This window comes from Hibiscus syriacus, unplaced genomic scaffold (genome assembly GCF_006381635.1).
Source record: "Hibiscus syriacus cultivar Baekdansim isolate YM2019G1 unplaced genomic scaffold, ASM638163v2 tig00111662_pilon, whole genome shotgun sequence".
Classification (NCBI taxonomy): Eukaryota; Viridiplantae; Streptophyta; class Magnoliopsida; order Malvales; family Malvaceae; genus Hibiscus; species Hibiscus syriacus.
Window position 1 is genome coordinate 5,123 of NW_024063150.1, and position 19,343 is coordinate 24,465.

Sequence of the window (19,343 nt, forward strand, 5' to 3'; positions counted from 1 at the left end):
GAAACCATTACATCACCCTATCCCATCCTTAGCTAATTTGTCAGCACTTATTTATTTCTTGTCATGTTTCTTGGGATTTGTGGACTAAGCTTTTAGGGTACTAGGGTATTCAGTTAGCTATTCCACAAGACCCTCCAAGTCTGCTCAGTTCGTGGGCTGTTTTGAGGCCTAATTCTGCTATTTGAAAGTTTATTCCAGGGGCTGTTTTTAGGTCAATTTGGAAAATGAGAAATGAGGTAATTTTTGAAGAAGGAAAACTAGACAGAATTTTACTGTTTTTCACTATCCGTTTAAGGTTAGCCAAATGGTTCTGAGTACAATGAATTGATAAGAAGCTTTATAGCATCAAATATGGCAATCAAGCCTGTGAATGCATCTAACTTAAGTTGTAACTAGGATAACAGTCATGCAATGATGCAATTACCACAAAAGGTAAAATTAACAAAGAGGCCTAGTTTGATGTAGTGTTCGTGCATATGTAAAGTGCACCAAAGAAAAAGAATAGTGCAATGCACACAAAATAGCTTTGATATATTGGACAAGAATAGGGAAAGGCGAATGATAAGATCTATAGATCTATACTTTTATTGATGTCACTGAGCAGAGCAGTATGATAATATTCAGAATTAGTTATACTTCAATTACAAAAAGCACAACAAAATAAGAAGATAGTACCATGGAGTAATCAATCCAACAACCCCAATTGGTTCCTTAAGCACATAACTCTTAAATATCTCCATAGGAAGAGAGACGGGAGCCTTTTGCTTTGCATCTAACCCTTCAGCAAGGTCTGCATAGCTCAAAACATCCAGCAACATTCTCCTGAATAAAATGAATAAGCAGGTAAGAAAATACACCAAATACTGAATCATAATCCTTCATCAGTGTGACAAGCATAACATGTCCCAAACTGCTTCATCAAGTGGTTTCCCACAATCCATTGCTTCAAGCTTATCCAACTCAGTTTTTCTTTCTGTTATCTGGACCACTCAAATAAACTCAACACCTTAAAACAATACAGCCAATTTAAAGATAAGCATTAAAAGAATTTAAGAGAGCACCAAGGAATCATTATAAGGCCACCTATGGATTGGAGGAAATAAGACACAAACAAGAGATATCAGATTGGCAGCTTTCGCTTGTTTCATTTTCATATAACCAGACATGCCTCAACGGCATGGATGGCTTTGTTCAACAAGCTACCTAGAAGTAGACTCAGCATATAACACTTGGAATCAGTGAATTATCAATCTATTAGGCAGAGGAAACCAGTTAGCCATATTTGTTTCATGTTTGTATTCTAGGTTACTATGGGAGAAAGTATTGCAAGCGGCTTTTACTATGTAAAATGTTGTTGCAGAGAGTTGCAATGGGCAGTGGGCACAGACAAGACTAGGAGGAAAACTGTCATTTCCGTTATTCTATTTTTAGCATGGATAGCTTACATCTATTACCAAAGGAAGTCTTAGTTATTTTCGGTTCTATTGTATTCACAATCAGATTCTGTTCATAGGTATCAAGATATAGCAGGGAACTATGTTAACAGGGAGTCATTTCATGCTTGGGTCTAAATGATTCAAACTTCATTATAGCTGCTATTTTGCAAGTTAAGCATAACTACAGCGTATTCTCACTTCGCGGGTTCAAAATATGGAATTACTGATAATATTGTACACCTGAGTAGGGTGAGCAAAACTCGACTCGGAAAACCTAATTTTTTGACTCGACTTGACTCAAACAAATTTCAAATAAAGTTTGAATAATAAAATAAGACTCAAATAACTCGAAATTTTTAGTAATTAATAGATTGGTTTTCATGTTCAAGTTAAGTCCCTCAACTATGTATGATATATGTTTATTGCAAATGAAAAAATATGAAGAAATATATACACGTGTAAGGTTATAGAAATCTGTTTAAATTGGAATCAATTAGTAACATAACAATAACATTATAAATATTTACAATTAAATTTAAACAGAAACCCGGACAACTCTGACTCAAAAAATTTCGAATAAAATTTGCCTTATAAAATAGGATTGTTAACTTCACTAGGTCAAATTTTTTTTTTGACTCCATCAAATATTTGCTCACCCCTACACCTGAGCCCTCCATCAAGGGACCATATTCTCAGAAAGTATAAATTGCAAAGTAAAATGATGAAGCCTCAAAAAGAATGAAGATATCCCGGACCATCCTACACAAGTAATTAAGTTAATAGCATGTTTACCTAAGCAGCGATGGCACGTAAATACTCGGCACGAACAGAGCCAGAAGCTGAAGCCCAGTCCTTGCCTTTGTTTCCAGAAAGGGCTCTCCGAGCAATGGCAACCGCAAGGTCCACATCTTCAGATGTAGCTGCCGGAATATCACCTGGAAAAACAAAAGCTCGAAAATTTCAAACATTTTAAAAACCTTTTTCCGCTAAACATCACGAATTTTTAAACCTAAAAGATCGTTCCAACAAACATAAAAACAAATAGAAGATAAAAGAGTTGACCGATGATCTGTTCAGCGGAAGGGTTGATGACTGGGATTCGCTTCTTGAGAACGGACTCTCTCCACTCGCCTCGATGAATAACCGTCGACTCGGGACTTGGACCGCCATATTAACTCAGTTAATTTCCTTGTCTAGTTTCACTCTGGATCTCAAACTTAAAGCAGTGTGGAAGAAGCTTTCTGGTTTATTTTGGAGGTTTAGGCAACTATTATAGAGTATATGCATCTGATCTCAATATCTGATCTTCTATTATTATAATAAATATTTTATATTTCATAGTTTTATACCTCGATTTTATGAGATAACTTAAGATAATGGTACAGGTCTCCAAACTATTAATCTCATTTTTAAATTAACTCTTAAATTTTAGGGTAAATTATACAAATGGTCTCCGACTATATGATATTAATTTATTGAGTTTTTTACTATTAAAAATTACAAAATGATCATCTAAATATAGAGTGATATTTTTGTTGAGTCCCTCAACTATTAAAGTTACAAAATGGTCACCAAACTATTTATTATGTTCCAAACTCATCCTTTTTCATTCAAAAATTGATGGTATTCTGAGTTGAATGTTAATATGTTGAATGTGATATGATAAAATCTGATCCTAGAATCTTAAATGATTATCATATCTCAATCATCATGTTAATTTCCAGCTTAGACAACAACCATTTTTTTAACGAAAAATGATGAGTTTGAAACATAATGAATAATCAGGTGACCATTTTGTAACTTTTAATAGTCGAATGACTTAACAAAACAATATTTTATAATCAAATGATCATTTTGTAACTTTTAATAGTCGAGGGACTTAATAAAACAACATTCTATAGTCGGGAGACCATTAGTGTAATTTACCCTAAATTTTATAGTGATTTTATCAACTCCTAAATGATCATTGTTATTCTATTTTAATCATTTTATTACTAGATCATTAATTTTACTAGTTACAAAATATTTTATTTTTGAATATCATGAATATTGAACATATGAACTTCTAAAATTTTTAAGACCTTTAAAAACAAATTAAGGTTTTAATAGTAGAGTCAATGCTAATTAACATAATCAACAATTAGTTGGTCTAGTGAGATAAGACATTAGATTCATTAAACAAGGTCAAAGGTTCGAATCATGATGTTTGCGAAGGGAGCAAATTGGGTTGGAAGGGTTGTCCTCGCCTTTACAGTATCTAATTGGATTAGTCGACTAATAAACCAGATACTAATGATTATACCCAAAAAATGATAAGTTAATGTAATAATCAAAATAGATTGATATTAATAGCTTGAGGATTAATATATAATATTTTAAAATTTATAAATTAATTTAAAATAAGAGTTGTAGTTTAGAAATGGATATAAAACATTTTAAAGTTATGATCAGTTTAAAATATGAATCATAGTTTGGAGATCTCTTGTATAATTAACTTTGATTCCATCCATGGAGAGTTAAATTTGTATAGTATAGTACATCATAGGTTTCTAAGCTATATTATATTCACTTTAGTTATAAAATAATTATTAAGTTTATCAAATTCTTATTAAATGATTATTATAGTATAATAATAATAAAGTTAGATAAATTTACTAATTATTTTGTAACCGTTTAACAATATTTAATGGTAATTATATAACGTTGTTTTAATAACATTTTAACATTTAGGGTAAAGTATATAAATGGTCCCTTGATTAAAGAATATTACTTTATTAAGTCTTTCAACTATTAAAAGTTACAAAATAGTCCTCTGACTATATGGAGTTATTTTTTGAGTCCCTTGACTATTAAAAGTCACAAAATGGTAACCTGCCAATTCATTATGTTCCTAACTCGTCCTTTTCAGTTAAAAAATTAACGACAGTCTGAGATGTACGATAACTTGTTGACTAAGATGTGATAAAATATGATCTCATAATCTCAAACAACTATCATATCTCGATCAATAGTTAATTTTTTAACGAAAAATGACGAGTTTGGAACATAATGAATAGTCAAGTGACCATTTTGTAACTTTTAATAGTTGAGGAGCTCAATAAAGCAACTCCCTATAATTAAAGGACTATTTTATAACTTTTAGTAGTCAATGAACTTAATAAAGTAGTATTCTATAGTAAAATGACCATTTGTCACAAGCTAGACTAGAGGGAGGGGGCATGACCCCCAAAAATTGAACAATTATAATTTAGACCCTTAAATTTTCAAAAAAAAAAAAAATTGGCCTCCCTAAAACTTTTAGAAATTTAGATTAAATTTAATTTTTTTAATTTTTTTAATTAAATACCTCCCATAATTTTAAAAATTCTCATTAAGCCTCTAAAAAATTCACAAATTTTAATTAGACCCTAATTTTTTTTAGGGGAAATAAACTAAACCTTCAAAAATTTTAAACATCTAATTTTTTTAAAGTTTTGAGTTAACTCTCTCAAAACTCTATCACCAAATTCCGCCACTGACTAAGATAATTATTTAATCATAATTTAAAAAACTCTAATATATTTTGCTTATTCCTTTAATATTTTAAATATCTATTTTATCATTCATATTTAATATTTGTAATAATCTCTTTTAATATATCATTTTCTAAATTCTTACCAAAAAAAGTAATGTATGTGACTAAATATATATAATATATACTAAGTCGCACCTAATCTAACCACGATTAATTTTTTTATACAATGCGTCAGTCTTTTTTGCTTTGGAATTATATGCCTAACACGAAAGAATGTCTACATATGATGATTTTGTGAATATTTAAACATTATGGATTTAAATAATATTTACAATAAAGTTAGAATTGATATAAATATTAATATCCATATCTTAATTTATTTTATTTTGTTTAAAAATTATTATTAGTTAGAAGAGTACCAATTTCGAATCTTGAATAAGATATCAGTTTCAATTAACTATTAAGATAATAGATATATAAACAATTTTAAAATAATATTAATCATTATACTGAAAATGTTGTCTAAATATTTAACTAAGTATTGACAAAAAAGTTTCATAAATTACTTTTTCAATGGTTTTAATTTCAATACTTTTATAATTTCTTTATTTTATAGTTACTATATATTTCTATAATTTTCTTAATTAAGTATTTTAATTTTTTTTCTTTTTGATAAACTTATATTTGTTTTGATTGACTCTAGTTCTGTGCATTCACATATAAGTACTAAGTAATGAAAGAAAGAATTATTCTATTGGAGATGATTTCTACTGATGTAGTGATGATTAATCCTCTAGAACAGAGTATGACGGTTAGTTAAGAGTATCGAAATTGCCTGTTGAAGATACAAGAAATTGAGTTTTGGTCAACTTGATAGAGTTTTTTTGTGTGTGAAGAATTTGAGATGATAGTAGTTGTTATAAAGGTAAATCCCTTATCCAAGATCATTTTTGTTGTTTTGGCTAAAAAATTATTGCTATAAGATTTGGCAAATTTTCTTAGCGAAGTTGGTGGATACTTGATTATTCTTTAATTGAGTGAGAAAATATTACGAATGTCAGAGAGTATCTGTATTCGGATGTTTTTTCAGTTAATAATAATATAACATAATCAAATAGTATCACACCATTTTATTCTAGCATTATTACATAAAATATCACAATTCAAGAGTCATTTTCAACAAAACAGAAGTAGTAAGCCACTTTTTTCTCAATAAACCATAAATCATAACCATTAATTCAACATAGTTATTTACAACAAAACAGAAGGAATAAGCTATAAATACAATAAACCATAAGTCCTTCAATATTAAAATGCCTATAATCTTAACCCATAAACACCAAAAAGAGTACTACACAAATCATCCAAGAAATTAACATCTCACTAAGGCACAAAATTTTTATTTTCTTAAGTTTATGAGCATGTTCAACAGTTGAAATTAAGTCTTTCTGGATCGAATTTAACTCAAACTTTAGTTCTTCAACTTGAAAACAGTCATCACATCGATTCACTTTCTTTTACTCTTCATTTGATTTTCGAAGATCGAAAATTAGGAATTTTACTCTTTCAGACATATCTTCATCATACCAATTTAAAAACTTACAATATGAATTCTTGAAATTAGGACAACTAAAGAACCTTCTCCATGCATTTTTTTCTTTTTCAAATTGTCTACATAGGACATTTCAAACCATATCTACAATACACAATATTACCATCATACTCCCAAGAAAATGAAGAATGGACATTGCTCCGACTGGTTTCAATAGAGGATCTCACCGAATTTGTCATACTAATGAGAAATTTATGGAAAAAAAAATTTAAGGAGATAAAAGACCCACAAAAACTAATGAGATGTTATTTCTCAAACAAACTTACATGAATCTTATGATGCCCAGCAACGATGCAAGACCAAAGGTTTGATTTGTCTTCAAAAATCATTGAATAAAGAAAAAGAATTTGTTCTTCAAAAGCGCGATACCATCGTGAAATGTTTAATTTGTTTGGAAAAGTGAAAGATTTAGGTTTTAAATAAGGGTTTTAGCTACCATGTAAAAAGTAATTTAGTTTTTATCAATCATTTATTTTCTAGTCAGCATTTTAATTCTAGTCATAGCCTAATCATCACTAAAAGGATGGGGGATGGAGGGCTTCACGTTCCATGTCGTCAAAAACTAATGGTTCCGTCAGTAAAAGACAGAAAATGTTGGTCAAATGACCATATTGAGCATTTTTCCTGACTTAGAGGGCTATATTATCTTTTTTTTTAAAAGATCTAGGGCCTCAGGTACCCTTTTGTCTAAAATAAATAAATTCATATACTAACATGGAAAAAAAATAAATATCAATATAAAAAGAGAGTAAATTCATGAAATAACATTAAGGGTGTTCAAATGATTACACTAAAGCAAAACAAGTTTTTAGCGACGTTTTTCAGTCATATAGCAGCGTTTTTAAGCGTCGCTAAAAACCTTTGTGGCGCAAAAACAAACGCCGCAAAAAGTGCCACTAAAACAAATATCGCAAAAGGTAGTGACGTTTTTCGTTCACAAATGCCGCTAAAGGTTATGATATTTAGCGGCATTTTTTCCAAACGCCACTATTTATCTTTTCTTTTGTGGCGTTTTGTCCCAAAAATGCCGCTATTTTTTATGACATATAGTGGCATTTGTTCCAAAAAATGCTGCTAAATGTTAAGCCATATAGTGGTGTTTGTGAATGTAAAACGCCGCTATTGACTATGTATGTAGTGGCATTTTCTGTATAAACATTGCAAAAGATCTAGAACTTTAGTAGCGTTTTTCAAAAACCCCGGTATTGACTATGTATTCAGTGGCGTTTTTTATACAAACGGCACGAGTTAAAACTATTTTTTCAAATATTGTTTTCTACTCTTTTGTTACCCAAATTTAAAATTTTAACATATAACATTATCTAATAAACTTGACATCCATAACAAGAAACTTGAAATCCATAATAATAAATCAAAGTTACATTAACATAAAATATAATGTAGTTCAACAATGTTAACTAGAATAAACAATAATAACACCTAAGATGGTGGACTCTGGGTTGATTTTGTCGTATCATCTGCATCATAGCTTGAAGTTGATTTTGAAAGTCATCACATTTTGAAGTACAATCAGAACATAAAAATTGATCCAATCTTTTTGCTTTTTCAATGATCATATCCATGCATGAAGGATGAAACCTACAAACATAATTATGTTTGGTCAGGAATATATGATAATCCAATTTCATGTACAATCGGGAATATATATACACACACAGTACAATGGAATCAGTGGCAAAGAACTGAGAAAATTTTAAACATTCTAACATAACTTGAAAACATGTCTCTTCAGATCAAATATGTTTTAATTTCTAGCGAAAAATAATCGGCAAATACCTCATGCAAAGTCCCTTGAAGTCAACATTGAATCATTGATAATCAGACTGATTAAACCAAAATCTACTTATCAAACAGCCAATAGTAGTTCCAACCCATATATGCCTAAAAGTAACTAGAAGTACAACTCGATGTTGAGTTATACTGGTCAAAACTAATTTAAAATTAAAGTTGAGCAATATAAGTTTCAAGAGTTGAATAGATAACACCCCTAAAGGCACACCAAACTGCAGTGATTTACGTTAAATTCTCTACACTCCACTACTGGCTGACATTACCAGAAGCTAAATCCTCAATTGCAACCACTATTTTTCCACAAAATGTCAAATCAACTAAAACCTTATTTGATTCATTAGATATGAACTTTCATCAAATTGTAAATCATAAAATCGTTACCATTTCCATGGTGAATTAGGTGATATGAAGACCAAAGGAAGATATTACACATTAATAGTAGAATGTTAATATGGAAATGAACCATGTCCGAATAAGACAGAGCAGTTAAAGTAATATCAGGCGGCATTATTAAGTAACTTCAGAATGCTAAGATATTATTTTGACAAGCATTATTAAGTAAATGAGTAGTGACTTTACCAGTCCTTGCATCCCTCGTTTTGCATACAAGACCACTACATTCATTATATGTTAGTGACACAATCAGAAAAGTGAATATTGATAAGTCTATTTGTTTCAGTAAAAGTGTTAAAAGATTCCAACCAGTAAATTGATAATCCTGACGGAACAGAAAACAAAAAGTAACCAATCATAAGCGGAAGAAACTTGAGAACAAGAAGTGTGTTCTTTTAGGTTAGATTCGTCTGTCCAAAAAAACTGAGAGGTTTAAACTTCTAACCAAATTAATATGTCAAATAGGAAAGAAATGGAAGTAATGAAGCCAGTTCTTCTTACCTGGGGAGGCTTTATCAGCTCCATTGAAACATATTGACTGACAACAAGAAGTACGAGTAAAACAAGGTATGCAGCAGTGTCATGCAACCCAATCGTGGATGGCTATCCTACATGATCATTGCTCCTCATATGTTAGAGAACAAAATTAGATGTATGAACCAAAGGAAGAACGTGGTTTCTACGCCTGGTCACAAAAGTTACATCTTAAAACTTTAATTTTCTACTCTTAATCTAATCTCAGCTGTAAAATGTGGTTAAGCCTAGCTTCACACAAATTTAGTAGCTATTATAAATTTATAGTCACATTTTTTTTGGCAAAATTACCAAAATAATCCATTTGGGATTATTTAATTCCCAAAATAATGTTCTTCCCAGATTATTTCCCCATCTAGGGTGAAATCTACAATACCTAGCCAAAGACTTCAAGCTTATATGGTGTATTCAGGCCAACCAGGAAGACTCCAGAAGTGCACAACATCTTCAGACAGGGGACAGACGCGTGGATTGCACAAAGTCTTCAAGCCATGCAGAAGGCCCCGGGACTACGCGACTTCTTCAGGTTAACGGTTCAGCATGTAGAAGGTCCCGAGACAACGCAACGTCTTCAGGCCTGCAACATGGGGAAGTGGGAAGGCTGACTGCTGTTGCGGCTGCTGCACCCGAATCATGTTGCCATTATTGGGCACTAATAATGGTGTCATTATTGTGCACCAATAATGCGTGTAAGGGCGACAATTTTTTATAAATAGGGGGAGTTGGGTATTGAGGGAGTAGGGGTGAGCTGAGAAAAGAAGAGAAGAAAGTTTCTATTGCCGAGAAAGATTAGGAAAAATAAAAAGGAGAGAAGAAAGTTCGAACAAAAGAAGAAAAAAATCGAATTTTCTGGTAAGTTTAATGTACATTTTATTTTTTTTATTTTAAATATAAATTAATTAGATTATTTAGTTTGATTTTACATATTAAATTGTATTTGTGTGGTTTGGTAAGTTTAATTTAAATTTTCGTGTAATATTTTGGGTAATTTTTATGTTTATTTTAAATAATAATTATTAGACTATTTATTTTGATTTTAGATATTAAGTTGTATTTGAGTAGTTTGGTAAGTTTAGTTTAATTTTTTTTATTGAGTAATATAAATTATTAGACTAATTATTTTTATTTTACAGATTAAATCGTATTTGATTGGTTTGGTAAGTTTAGTTTAAAATTTATTGTTTAGGGTTTAGGGTTTTTATTGTAAATATAAATTAATTAGACTATTTATTTTGATTTTACAGATTAAACTGTATTCGAGTGGTTTGGTAAGTTTAATTTAAATTTTCTTGTATTTGAATAGTTTCGTAAGTTTAGTTTAAATTATATTTTTAATATAAATTAATTAGACTATTTATTTTGATTTAACATATTTTTTTAAATTTTCTTTAATTATGATTAATATTATAAATTGAAATATTTAATTTTTTTATAGATTTGTTGAAGCATGGTAGAACAAAATGTTCTTTTGAGACTAGATGATCAACACATTTCTAATCATTTGGGAGCACTGGTATTATGATATAATAATATATTTTATTTGAGAACGATAAATTAATTCTAATTACATTGATTAATAAATTACAGGATGATGAACAACGAATCCTTCATAGTCGATTGAACATTTGTGATAAGTCAGATGGACTTATTGTTCAAAATTTGCAAATGGCGGCCTTTTATGAAGTAACATTTGTAAGAGAATTTAAGTTGGTCCCCGATTTGATCAGTGCATTAATTAAATGGTAGATACAAAAAACTCATACATTTCATCTTCCATGTGGTGAATTTACGATCACTTTGGAGGATGTGGCTTTACAACTCGGGGTCCCTACAAATGGAATGGCAGTGGTGGGAAAAAATGACCAGGACTTGTTTGAAATATGTGGGGCTTACCTTGGGAAGGTGCCAGAAAAAACATTTATAAAAGGGTCACGTTTGAGGTTATCATGGTTGGTGAATGAGTTTAAGCCCAGACGTTATAGTATCGAGCTAGACATTACATATGCAACTTGAGCATATATATTACGATTGATCGGGGGAGTCTTGATGCCAGATAAATCCGACAATCTTGTTCATATACAATATCTTCCGTTTTTGGCTAACTTTTTGAATACCTGTCAGTATAGTTGGGGATCGACAATATTGGCATTCTTGTATCGCGAGATGTGCAAGGCGTCATTACTTGTAAATAATATGTGAACAATGAAAATCGGTGGATGTTTGATGTTATTACAATCGTGAGCCTGACACAAACTTTCATGGTTAACACCGATTAGCCGAACTGTAGTTGAATTTCCTCTTGTCGGAAGGTAATATTTTGAGTTAAAATATTTGATCTTAAATTAATTAACGATTTTTATAGGAAAAATAATTAGCAAATTTTATTTTGATTGATATACAGATGAAGGCATAAAATAGAAGGAACGGGGTTGGTGCACAATAATGTGAAATAGTTTAGATTTAAGATGGATATTAAATGCAAAGAGTTTCTTATATTGTTTATTTGTTTAGTTTAATTATAGTATTATTTAATTAATTAATAATTACATAATTTTCTTTTATAGTTTATATGGAGAACGTGCAATGGTGGAGAAATTATAATGTATGTACTGCAACATGTCTGAGAGGATTGTGTGTGTTGTTACACCATTGATCTATTTCGCTTTTGTTGAGTTCCAATTTTCCAATAGAGTGTTGAGGCAGTTCGGCTTCCAATAGAGTGTTGATGGGTGGGGTAGGCACTGTGAGGATTGGGCTATGAGATTTGCCAACTATATCAATCTTTGGAACAACATGGATTCATACTTGGAAATTTTCAGTCCCATTTAAGCGGATGACTTTGACTTCCAGAATTTCGATTACCTGAATTATTATTGGGAACATGGAAAAGACAACGAACATAGAAATGAGACAATTTATATAGTATAAGAAAAAATTTGGTAAAGCCGAGAAACCAAGAAGGAGTGGGAGTTCATCTCACCATGGAGCAGAACAAATGGAAATGAATAATATCCCATCAGAATCTTTTGGCGGTACATGATCATTTCATCAAGTGTTTGGTGATTTTGGTGTTACGGCCTACACTCCTCAGCTTATTCCTCATCAATCACCCATGTTCTCTCCCATGTTTGGAGAACATATGAATTTTATTAAATGTCATCTATGATGTCAAATATGAGTATTTTTCCTCAGGTGGAAGAGCAGAGTGGTGGTGGGCATGTATTTACAACACCGGATGATATGCCTTCAGTGAATGAGCAGGTTGATTATGATTAACAAACTCCTGAACAACTGCAACGACCACAACGAAATCGACGTGCGCCTCAGCATTATTATTCAACAATACCCTAACACCAACATGAGTTGTAAACGCTTTATATGTTTGAATTAATAAATTTTAAGTTGAAACTAAGATTAATATCCATCACATTCATTCAAATATTGATATTAATCACATTAATTCAACTATTGATATTAATCACATTCATTAAAATATAGCGTCAACAAATATTCATCATATTAATTTAAAACAATAGATAAAACAAAACATTCATTGAAATACAAATAGATAAGAAAATCAGTTATTCGTTCAAATAGAAATAAGATTACTAGTGAGGCATGTACCGTGGAAGGTTTGGACAATTTATTTTTGAGTGACTTTCACCTCTAGATAATCCACATCTCTTCGGTTGACATTTCTCTCTAATATGGATATCCATACTGGTATGAATACGAGTAGAATCAGGTCGACCAGTTAGACTTCTATGAAGCAGTGGATTTGGCAACCAATCATCATGATGTTCTTTTAACCAATATGATTCATTTGGGATTGGTCTGAACTCATGGTTGTATATATATTTAATATCCTCTGTAGATGAAAGAACTAATCAATATAAGTGTATGAATTTTATTCCAGTATGCATACATGCAGCGACTTCATGAGCACAGAGATATCTCCACGCTTGAAAGCGACCATAATCACACCATCTTTGTCATAAATTAACTGTAAATGTTTCTCGCTCTGCTTCTTTGTTGTGACATATTCATGCGATGACAATAAAAGTATGTCCAATTCATCGATGTCATGGAAAAACATTGAGGTTGTCAATCATTTTTTTGCTTCCATTGCTTCCACTACTGTCAGAGCTCAGATTTTACCTCTATTTATCAGACACTCAATCTTTTTCCCTTTATTAGACCAAACTTTAGCCAACTTAAAGTATGTCTTTCACCACACTCGCTATTAGGAGATGATGTGTACCTTTTAGTACTAAATTAATAGTCTCAGCAAGGTTTGTTTTCATGTGTCCGTATCGCTGACCACCATCATCTACGTACGACCACTTTTCCCGCTCAATTTTCAACGCCCACTTCCAAACACGCTCATCTTTAACCTTCAAATCCTCCAATCTCTTATCAAAATTTGGTTGACATAATTTATATCCTGTTTCATAATATATATTGTGTTAACGTCAATTTATAAACAAACACATAAATGGGTACACGTGTTGAAAATAAAACTAACTCATGTTGACTATCTCCCTACGAATGCGACTGTTATGAAACTTCTCAATACAATTCTAACCAATATGGCAGATACAATATACGAGATATGTGTACGGAGGTGTCCAACGACTTCTTGGTCGTTCAATTGCTGCCAAAAGGCATGTTCCTTGATAGAAATATCAAGGAAACTCCATCTTCTCGAACGACATACTTATGTAGATTAGTCAGAAAGAAATCCCAAGCCTCTTCGTCTCTCCTTCAACAATAGCGAATGCAGTCGTGAAGATATTTCGTTGACCATTCGCAACTGCTATCAATAGTATATGTTTATATTGACCTTATAACCACATACCATCTACTTGGACCATACATTTGCAAAATGGAAAACCTTATATGCATGACTTGAATGCCCAAAAGTGTCTATGGAATATTCTCTTCCCTTGAACAAGTTGACCTTTTGGGTTGTATGAAGGCATGGTCTGAGACTTCACGATGGTTCCAGGTATGAATTGTTTCAAAGCTTGTAACAAATTAGGTAGCTCATTGTATGATGTATCCCAATCGCCATATATCAACCTCTTTGCCTTCTCCTTCGCAAGCCAAATGGGTTTGTATTTTACATTGTATCTGAACTGGTCTCGAATAGATGCAACTAACACTGAGCAAGGGATTCTTGGATTTTGTTCAACAAACACCTTCACATATTGACATATTACATCAGAGTCCAACAGTTGGTGATCTTGTTTGATAGAGTTTTGCAAACATTTGTTCAACTAACACTAGAGTATTGTACCTTGTGATGACCCAAGCATCTTGTCTCAGTATTTTGGACAATCTAATTAGCCACCTACACTTGGGCACATATTTAACACACTTCACGTACAAAGTTTTCTAGTTGGACTCTACAACCTTGCAATCTATATGGCCTTTTATACAATACTCTTTAATCGCCAGTGTAGCTTATTTTTTTCCTCTGTATTGGTTCCCAACTGATAATTCACCAGAGTTTTCGGATGATTCAGTCATGTAGCTTAAAGTTAAATATGACATCTCTGGAAAATCAGGTGCCCTCATTGCATCATAATCTATCTCGTGTATGTGAGAGGTAAGTTGATACGATGTCAGATATTCATCAATATTGATATCAAATTCATCACCATCGAAAATATCGTCATCCTTAGCCAAAACGGGTTCCTCTGTTTCTTCATCTTCATTGGAATCATCAAGTATTTCTCCCCAACGGTTTTCAGCGTCAACATCAATGTTGAATGCAGATGATGTATTCTTCTTGCCCCATAATCTGCAGCTCCAAATGTTCCACCGACTTCATTTTCACTTTCCAACAAAACCACGAAGTTGTTTATAGACCTATATGTCGAGTTATCAAATTGACTTTCGAAAACCATATGAGATGAAGTTCCAACCATACTTCTTGATGACCCAGGCACATCAGATATATTACACACCTCAACAAATAACTCAATAATTGAAATATTTGTTGAGTCATGTAATTCAATCATAGTAGTAATATCATCATCTTATTCAAGTGGTATTGCAGCATACCTGATTGGATTGAGACATACCATAAACATGTACCTCAAACCATTAATTGTAACTCGGATTTTCCTTTCTATCCTCTCCTTCATTTCTACAAAAGTGATGTCTCTTTTAAACATCATATTTATAGGTCATTCTAACTGAAAAATAATTCCAAATTCATTTTACATAATTTATCCATTGTAATGGACAATCATGAAAAATTTGTTGCTCATTTTCTCTACATATAAAAATATTGATATTCAGAATAAATTAAAATAAATTATAGTAATGACAATAAATTACATTTATGATTAAAATGAAAATAAATTAATTACTAAAATATTATTAATTTAATTATAATAAATATTATTAAAGTTTCAAAAAATGTAAATATATTAACAATATTTTTTTATAAAAATGTAAATATATTAACAATATTTTTTAACATTTTTACTAGAAATACTAAATCAAATGTTGATCTAATTATTTTAACATTTTTACTACAAATACTAAATCAATCTTATTCAAATTATACTAATGATTAGTAAGGTAAAAATGTACAATCATACCAATGATGAAAAATTATATTTATGATTAAAATTAAATTAAATTAATTACTACACTATTATTTAACCTTGCAAAAAATGTAAATATATTAACAATATTTTTTTTATAAAAATAATGATTAAATATTATGATTACATTATAATAATGATTAAATTTATTACTTCGAATTTTTTTATAACTACTTATGATTACTTTGAATTTATTACTCCCTAATTCTCAACCAAAATACCCCATTTTATAACATCCCGGAATATTCATTATACTTTCCCGTTCAACCACCAACCACCAACCTACCCGAATTATTAATGGATAATTAATGGTGCCATTATTTTTTGTCATTATAATAAATATTATTTTTCGTCATTATAATTATATTTTTTTAACATTTCTACTACAAATACTAAATCAAATATATTAATCTAATTATCTTAACATTTCTACTACATATACTAAATCAATAATGTTAAAATTATATAATGATATTTACATAACAATAAATTGTAAATTGATATTTACTAAGTTAATATGTAACTAACAGTAAATCGTAAAACACTTTAAATAAAATATTTTTGCACTTACTTGAGAGTTTCTTCCGACAAGTTGATGTTATAAAAAAACCTTTTCGAATTTCTTACTTACTTGTTTTTTTACCTGCAACAACATATTAAAATTAATATTTTAATATTAAACAATACGAGACAAAATAGAGATATTTTATTTGAATACGAATAAAATTTTATTCGAATAATACTTACAGATTAAAGATTGGAAGAAAATTTCACTCAAAATTTTCTCTAATATTCTTCTCAGATGCTCACTCTTTCATTTCTTCTCTAGATTTTGCCTCTTCTCCCATTTCCTCACCACTACTTTACTCCCCAATACTCAACCAAAACACCCAATTTTATAACATCCTGGGATATTTATTATAATTTCCCGTTCAACCACCAACATACTCGGGTTATTAATGAATAATTAATAGTGTCATTATTACTTACCGATTTCCCGGTCGGAGGCAACCTACCACCCTAGACTGAAGATGCCAGGTAAGCTTGGAGTCTTCTTATTTTGCCTGAAGACGTCGTGCACTCCTGGTGTCTTCCTGGTTGACTTGAAGACGCCAGGTAAGCTTGGAGTCTTTGGCTCGGTACTGTAAATTTCACCCTAAATGGGGAAATAATAGGGGAAGAACATTATTTTGGGAATTAAATAATCCCAAATGGATTATTTCGGTAATTTTGCCCACTTTTTTTTCATTCATGGAAACCCAAGGTAAATATGCTACAAATTCTTAGGGTAATTATAAAGGCAAAATCAAGGGATTCCAAAAAGATTAAAATAATTAAATAAATAACAACAATCAGTCTCTCTAACACAACTGCAACATTAAAAAAAGATAAAAATAAAATAAAGTTATCACATACAAGTATAAGATACAAACAAATAAGCAAAGAATTCCAAAACGTTGAAAATAACAAAGAGAATTGTTAACCTTATAAGTTTGGGAGTAAGTTTATTACCACAAATGGAATAAGCCAAGAAATTCCAGATCCACTTTGTCGAGCAGCAATTGTAGTTGTCCCACCCAAAGAAGGGATCCAAAAGAAACCTTCTTTCAACAATCCCTTTGAGTAAAAATTTTCAGCAATCAGTAATGAAAGTTATTCAACATGTGAAAGAGATCTCCAACATCACTAAGAAATCGGAATGTTACGTCAACATTTGAAAGAGCTTGATACAGGCCTATTCAGACTGGAATAGTGGCTAAAGTAGGGAAGCAACCTGCAAAGACAGTTTTTAGATACTGATGAGCATTTTCCTATGAACCATTGCATCGTAAATTCATTATTCACTCTTTTTTATAAAATAATTAACAATGTTAACATTTAAGTTAAAGTCAATTGCCATACAACCATCTCTATCACCAGTTTTTATTAGCTACGATACCAACAAAGGGAAAAAAATAAAGCTTTCAAAAGAAACTAAATTTAATTAAATATGAAAAAAAAAAGAATTTCAAGTGATTAATCAAAAGGATACCTGCCAAAGGATTAACGCCAGCCTGCCTATACAAGCGAGAAGTTTCGAGTGGTATTCTCTCCTAAATAGAACCAAATGAGGGGGGAAATGAACCTTTCCAATCAATCAAAAAGGAAGTAATACCTGATTTCAATAGTGATTAATCTAAAGATTCCCTTCTTTAGACTCGAAGCTGGCATCATCAGAATTTACGGTGGATTCAATAGTGTAGAACGACTGCATATACCAGAAGACAGGAGAAGAGAGCCACCAAAAGGAGGGCGAGAGAGGCAAAATGGGAATGTTCCGAGTCGTTAGGCGAAATGAGAGGAGGAAGAGAGAGGTGAAGAGAAAGTTAGATCGGTGAAGAAACAACAGATGGGTTTGGGTAAACGGCGGGAATGATAAAATAGGTGAAGGGGAAAAATGAAAAAGGGTTAAAGGAGCGGGACTTAGAAACTATAAACTTGCGACATTTGTAAATACAAACGCCACTAATGTACTGATAAATTGTGGTGTTTATTCAAATAACGCCGCTAAAGATTCTTTAGCGGCGTTTGTCTAAAAACGCTACTAAAATACGAGTCTATACTGATGTTTGTATACAAATGCCACTAAAGTATAGTATTTAGCGGTGTTTATATAAAAACGTCACTAAAGTACAAGTATTTAGCGGCGTTTCTGCTTAAAACACCACTAAAGTACTAGGCTTTAGCGGTGTTTGTCAAAAAAACCACTGAAGTGCTAGGTTTTACCGACATTTGTTTAAAAACACCACTAAAGAACGATTCTATGATTGTGTTTGTTTACAAACGCCACTAAAGTACTTATTTTTAGCAGCATTTGTCAAATAAACACCGCTAAAGTACGAGTTTTAGCGGCGTTTTTTTGAAAAACGCTTTTAATGTTACCATTTAGTGGTGTTTGCTTTGAAAACGCCGTCACAAACGTCTCTATATACCTGTTTTACTATATTGTTAATTCGACCAATGATCGAATCAAATTTCTATTAACCATGTAATACCCCAAATTTTGGTTAGTGACCAAAATTTTTAAAGTTTGGTGACCAAAGTATAAAGTTAGAAAAGTTTAAGGACCAAAAAGGTAATTTTCAAAAAGTTAGGTAATCTGATCCCGTAAATAAATAGTTCACCCTTAAATATGGGGTTTTGTGGGAAATAGATTTTGGATCCATAATTTATGTTAAAAGCTATAAAGTGTTAAAGTCTGGTAAAAATTCGATAAATCGGATCGAATAAAATTTTTTGGGAAAAATGAAAGTTATTAAATCAAGCTTAAAAATGTTATTTCCACATGTTAAAAATGATGAAAAATAATATGGATCATTGGATTTGAGAAATTATTGTCATGTTTATTTTGGACCGTTGGATGAAAATGGTAAGATTGAAAT

At 31.2% G+C, this 19,343-nt stretch overlaps 1 protein-coding gene across 2 annotated transcripts; it reads right to left on the reverse strand.

Moving 5' to 3' along the window:
- Window positions 1-417: 417 nt before the first annotated feature.
- LOC120167070 lies at window positions 418-17,777 on the reverse strand. Of its 2 annotated transcripts, none has more exons than XM_039176195.1 (6): window positions 17,767-17,777; window positions 7,908-7,913; window positions 4,632-4,634; window positions 2,499-2,673; window positions 2,229-2,371; window positions 418-822 (listed from the first exon to the last, which is right to left on the reverse strand). In XM_039176195.1, exons 4-6 carry the CDS (start codon window positions 2,604-2,606, stop codon window positions 642-644), a joined length of 432 nt encoding a protein of 143 aa, XP_039032126.1. In that variant the 5' UTR covers window positions 2,607-2,673; window positions 4,632-4,634; window positions 7,908-7,913; window positions 17,767-17,777; the 3' UTR covers window positions 418-641. The 2 variants fall into 2 exon arrangements, 1 of the variants encoding a protein (XP_039032126.1); XR_005520000.1 differs by lacking the exon at window positions 418-822 and adding an exon at window positions 901-980.
- Window positions 17,778-19,343: the final 1,566 nt, after the last annotated feature.

Bases quoted from the DNA above. Each gene is read 5' to 3' on its own strand.
- LOC120167070 (XM_039176195.1), bottom strand. From the start codon at position 2,606: ATGGCGGTCCAAGTCCCGAGTCGACGGTTATTCATCGAGGCGAGTGGA. The intron at 2,372-2,498 runs GTCAACTCTTTT...TTGTTTTTCCAG, and splicing joins TTCCGCTGAACAGATCATCG to GTGATATTCCGGCAGCTACA. The intron at 823-2,228 runs GTAAACATGCTA...CATTTTATTCAG, and splicing joins TACGTGCCATCGCTGCTTAG to GAGAATGTTGCTGGATGTTT.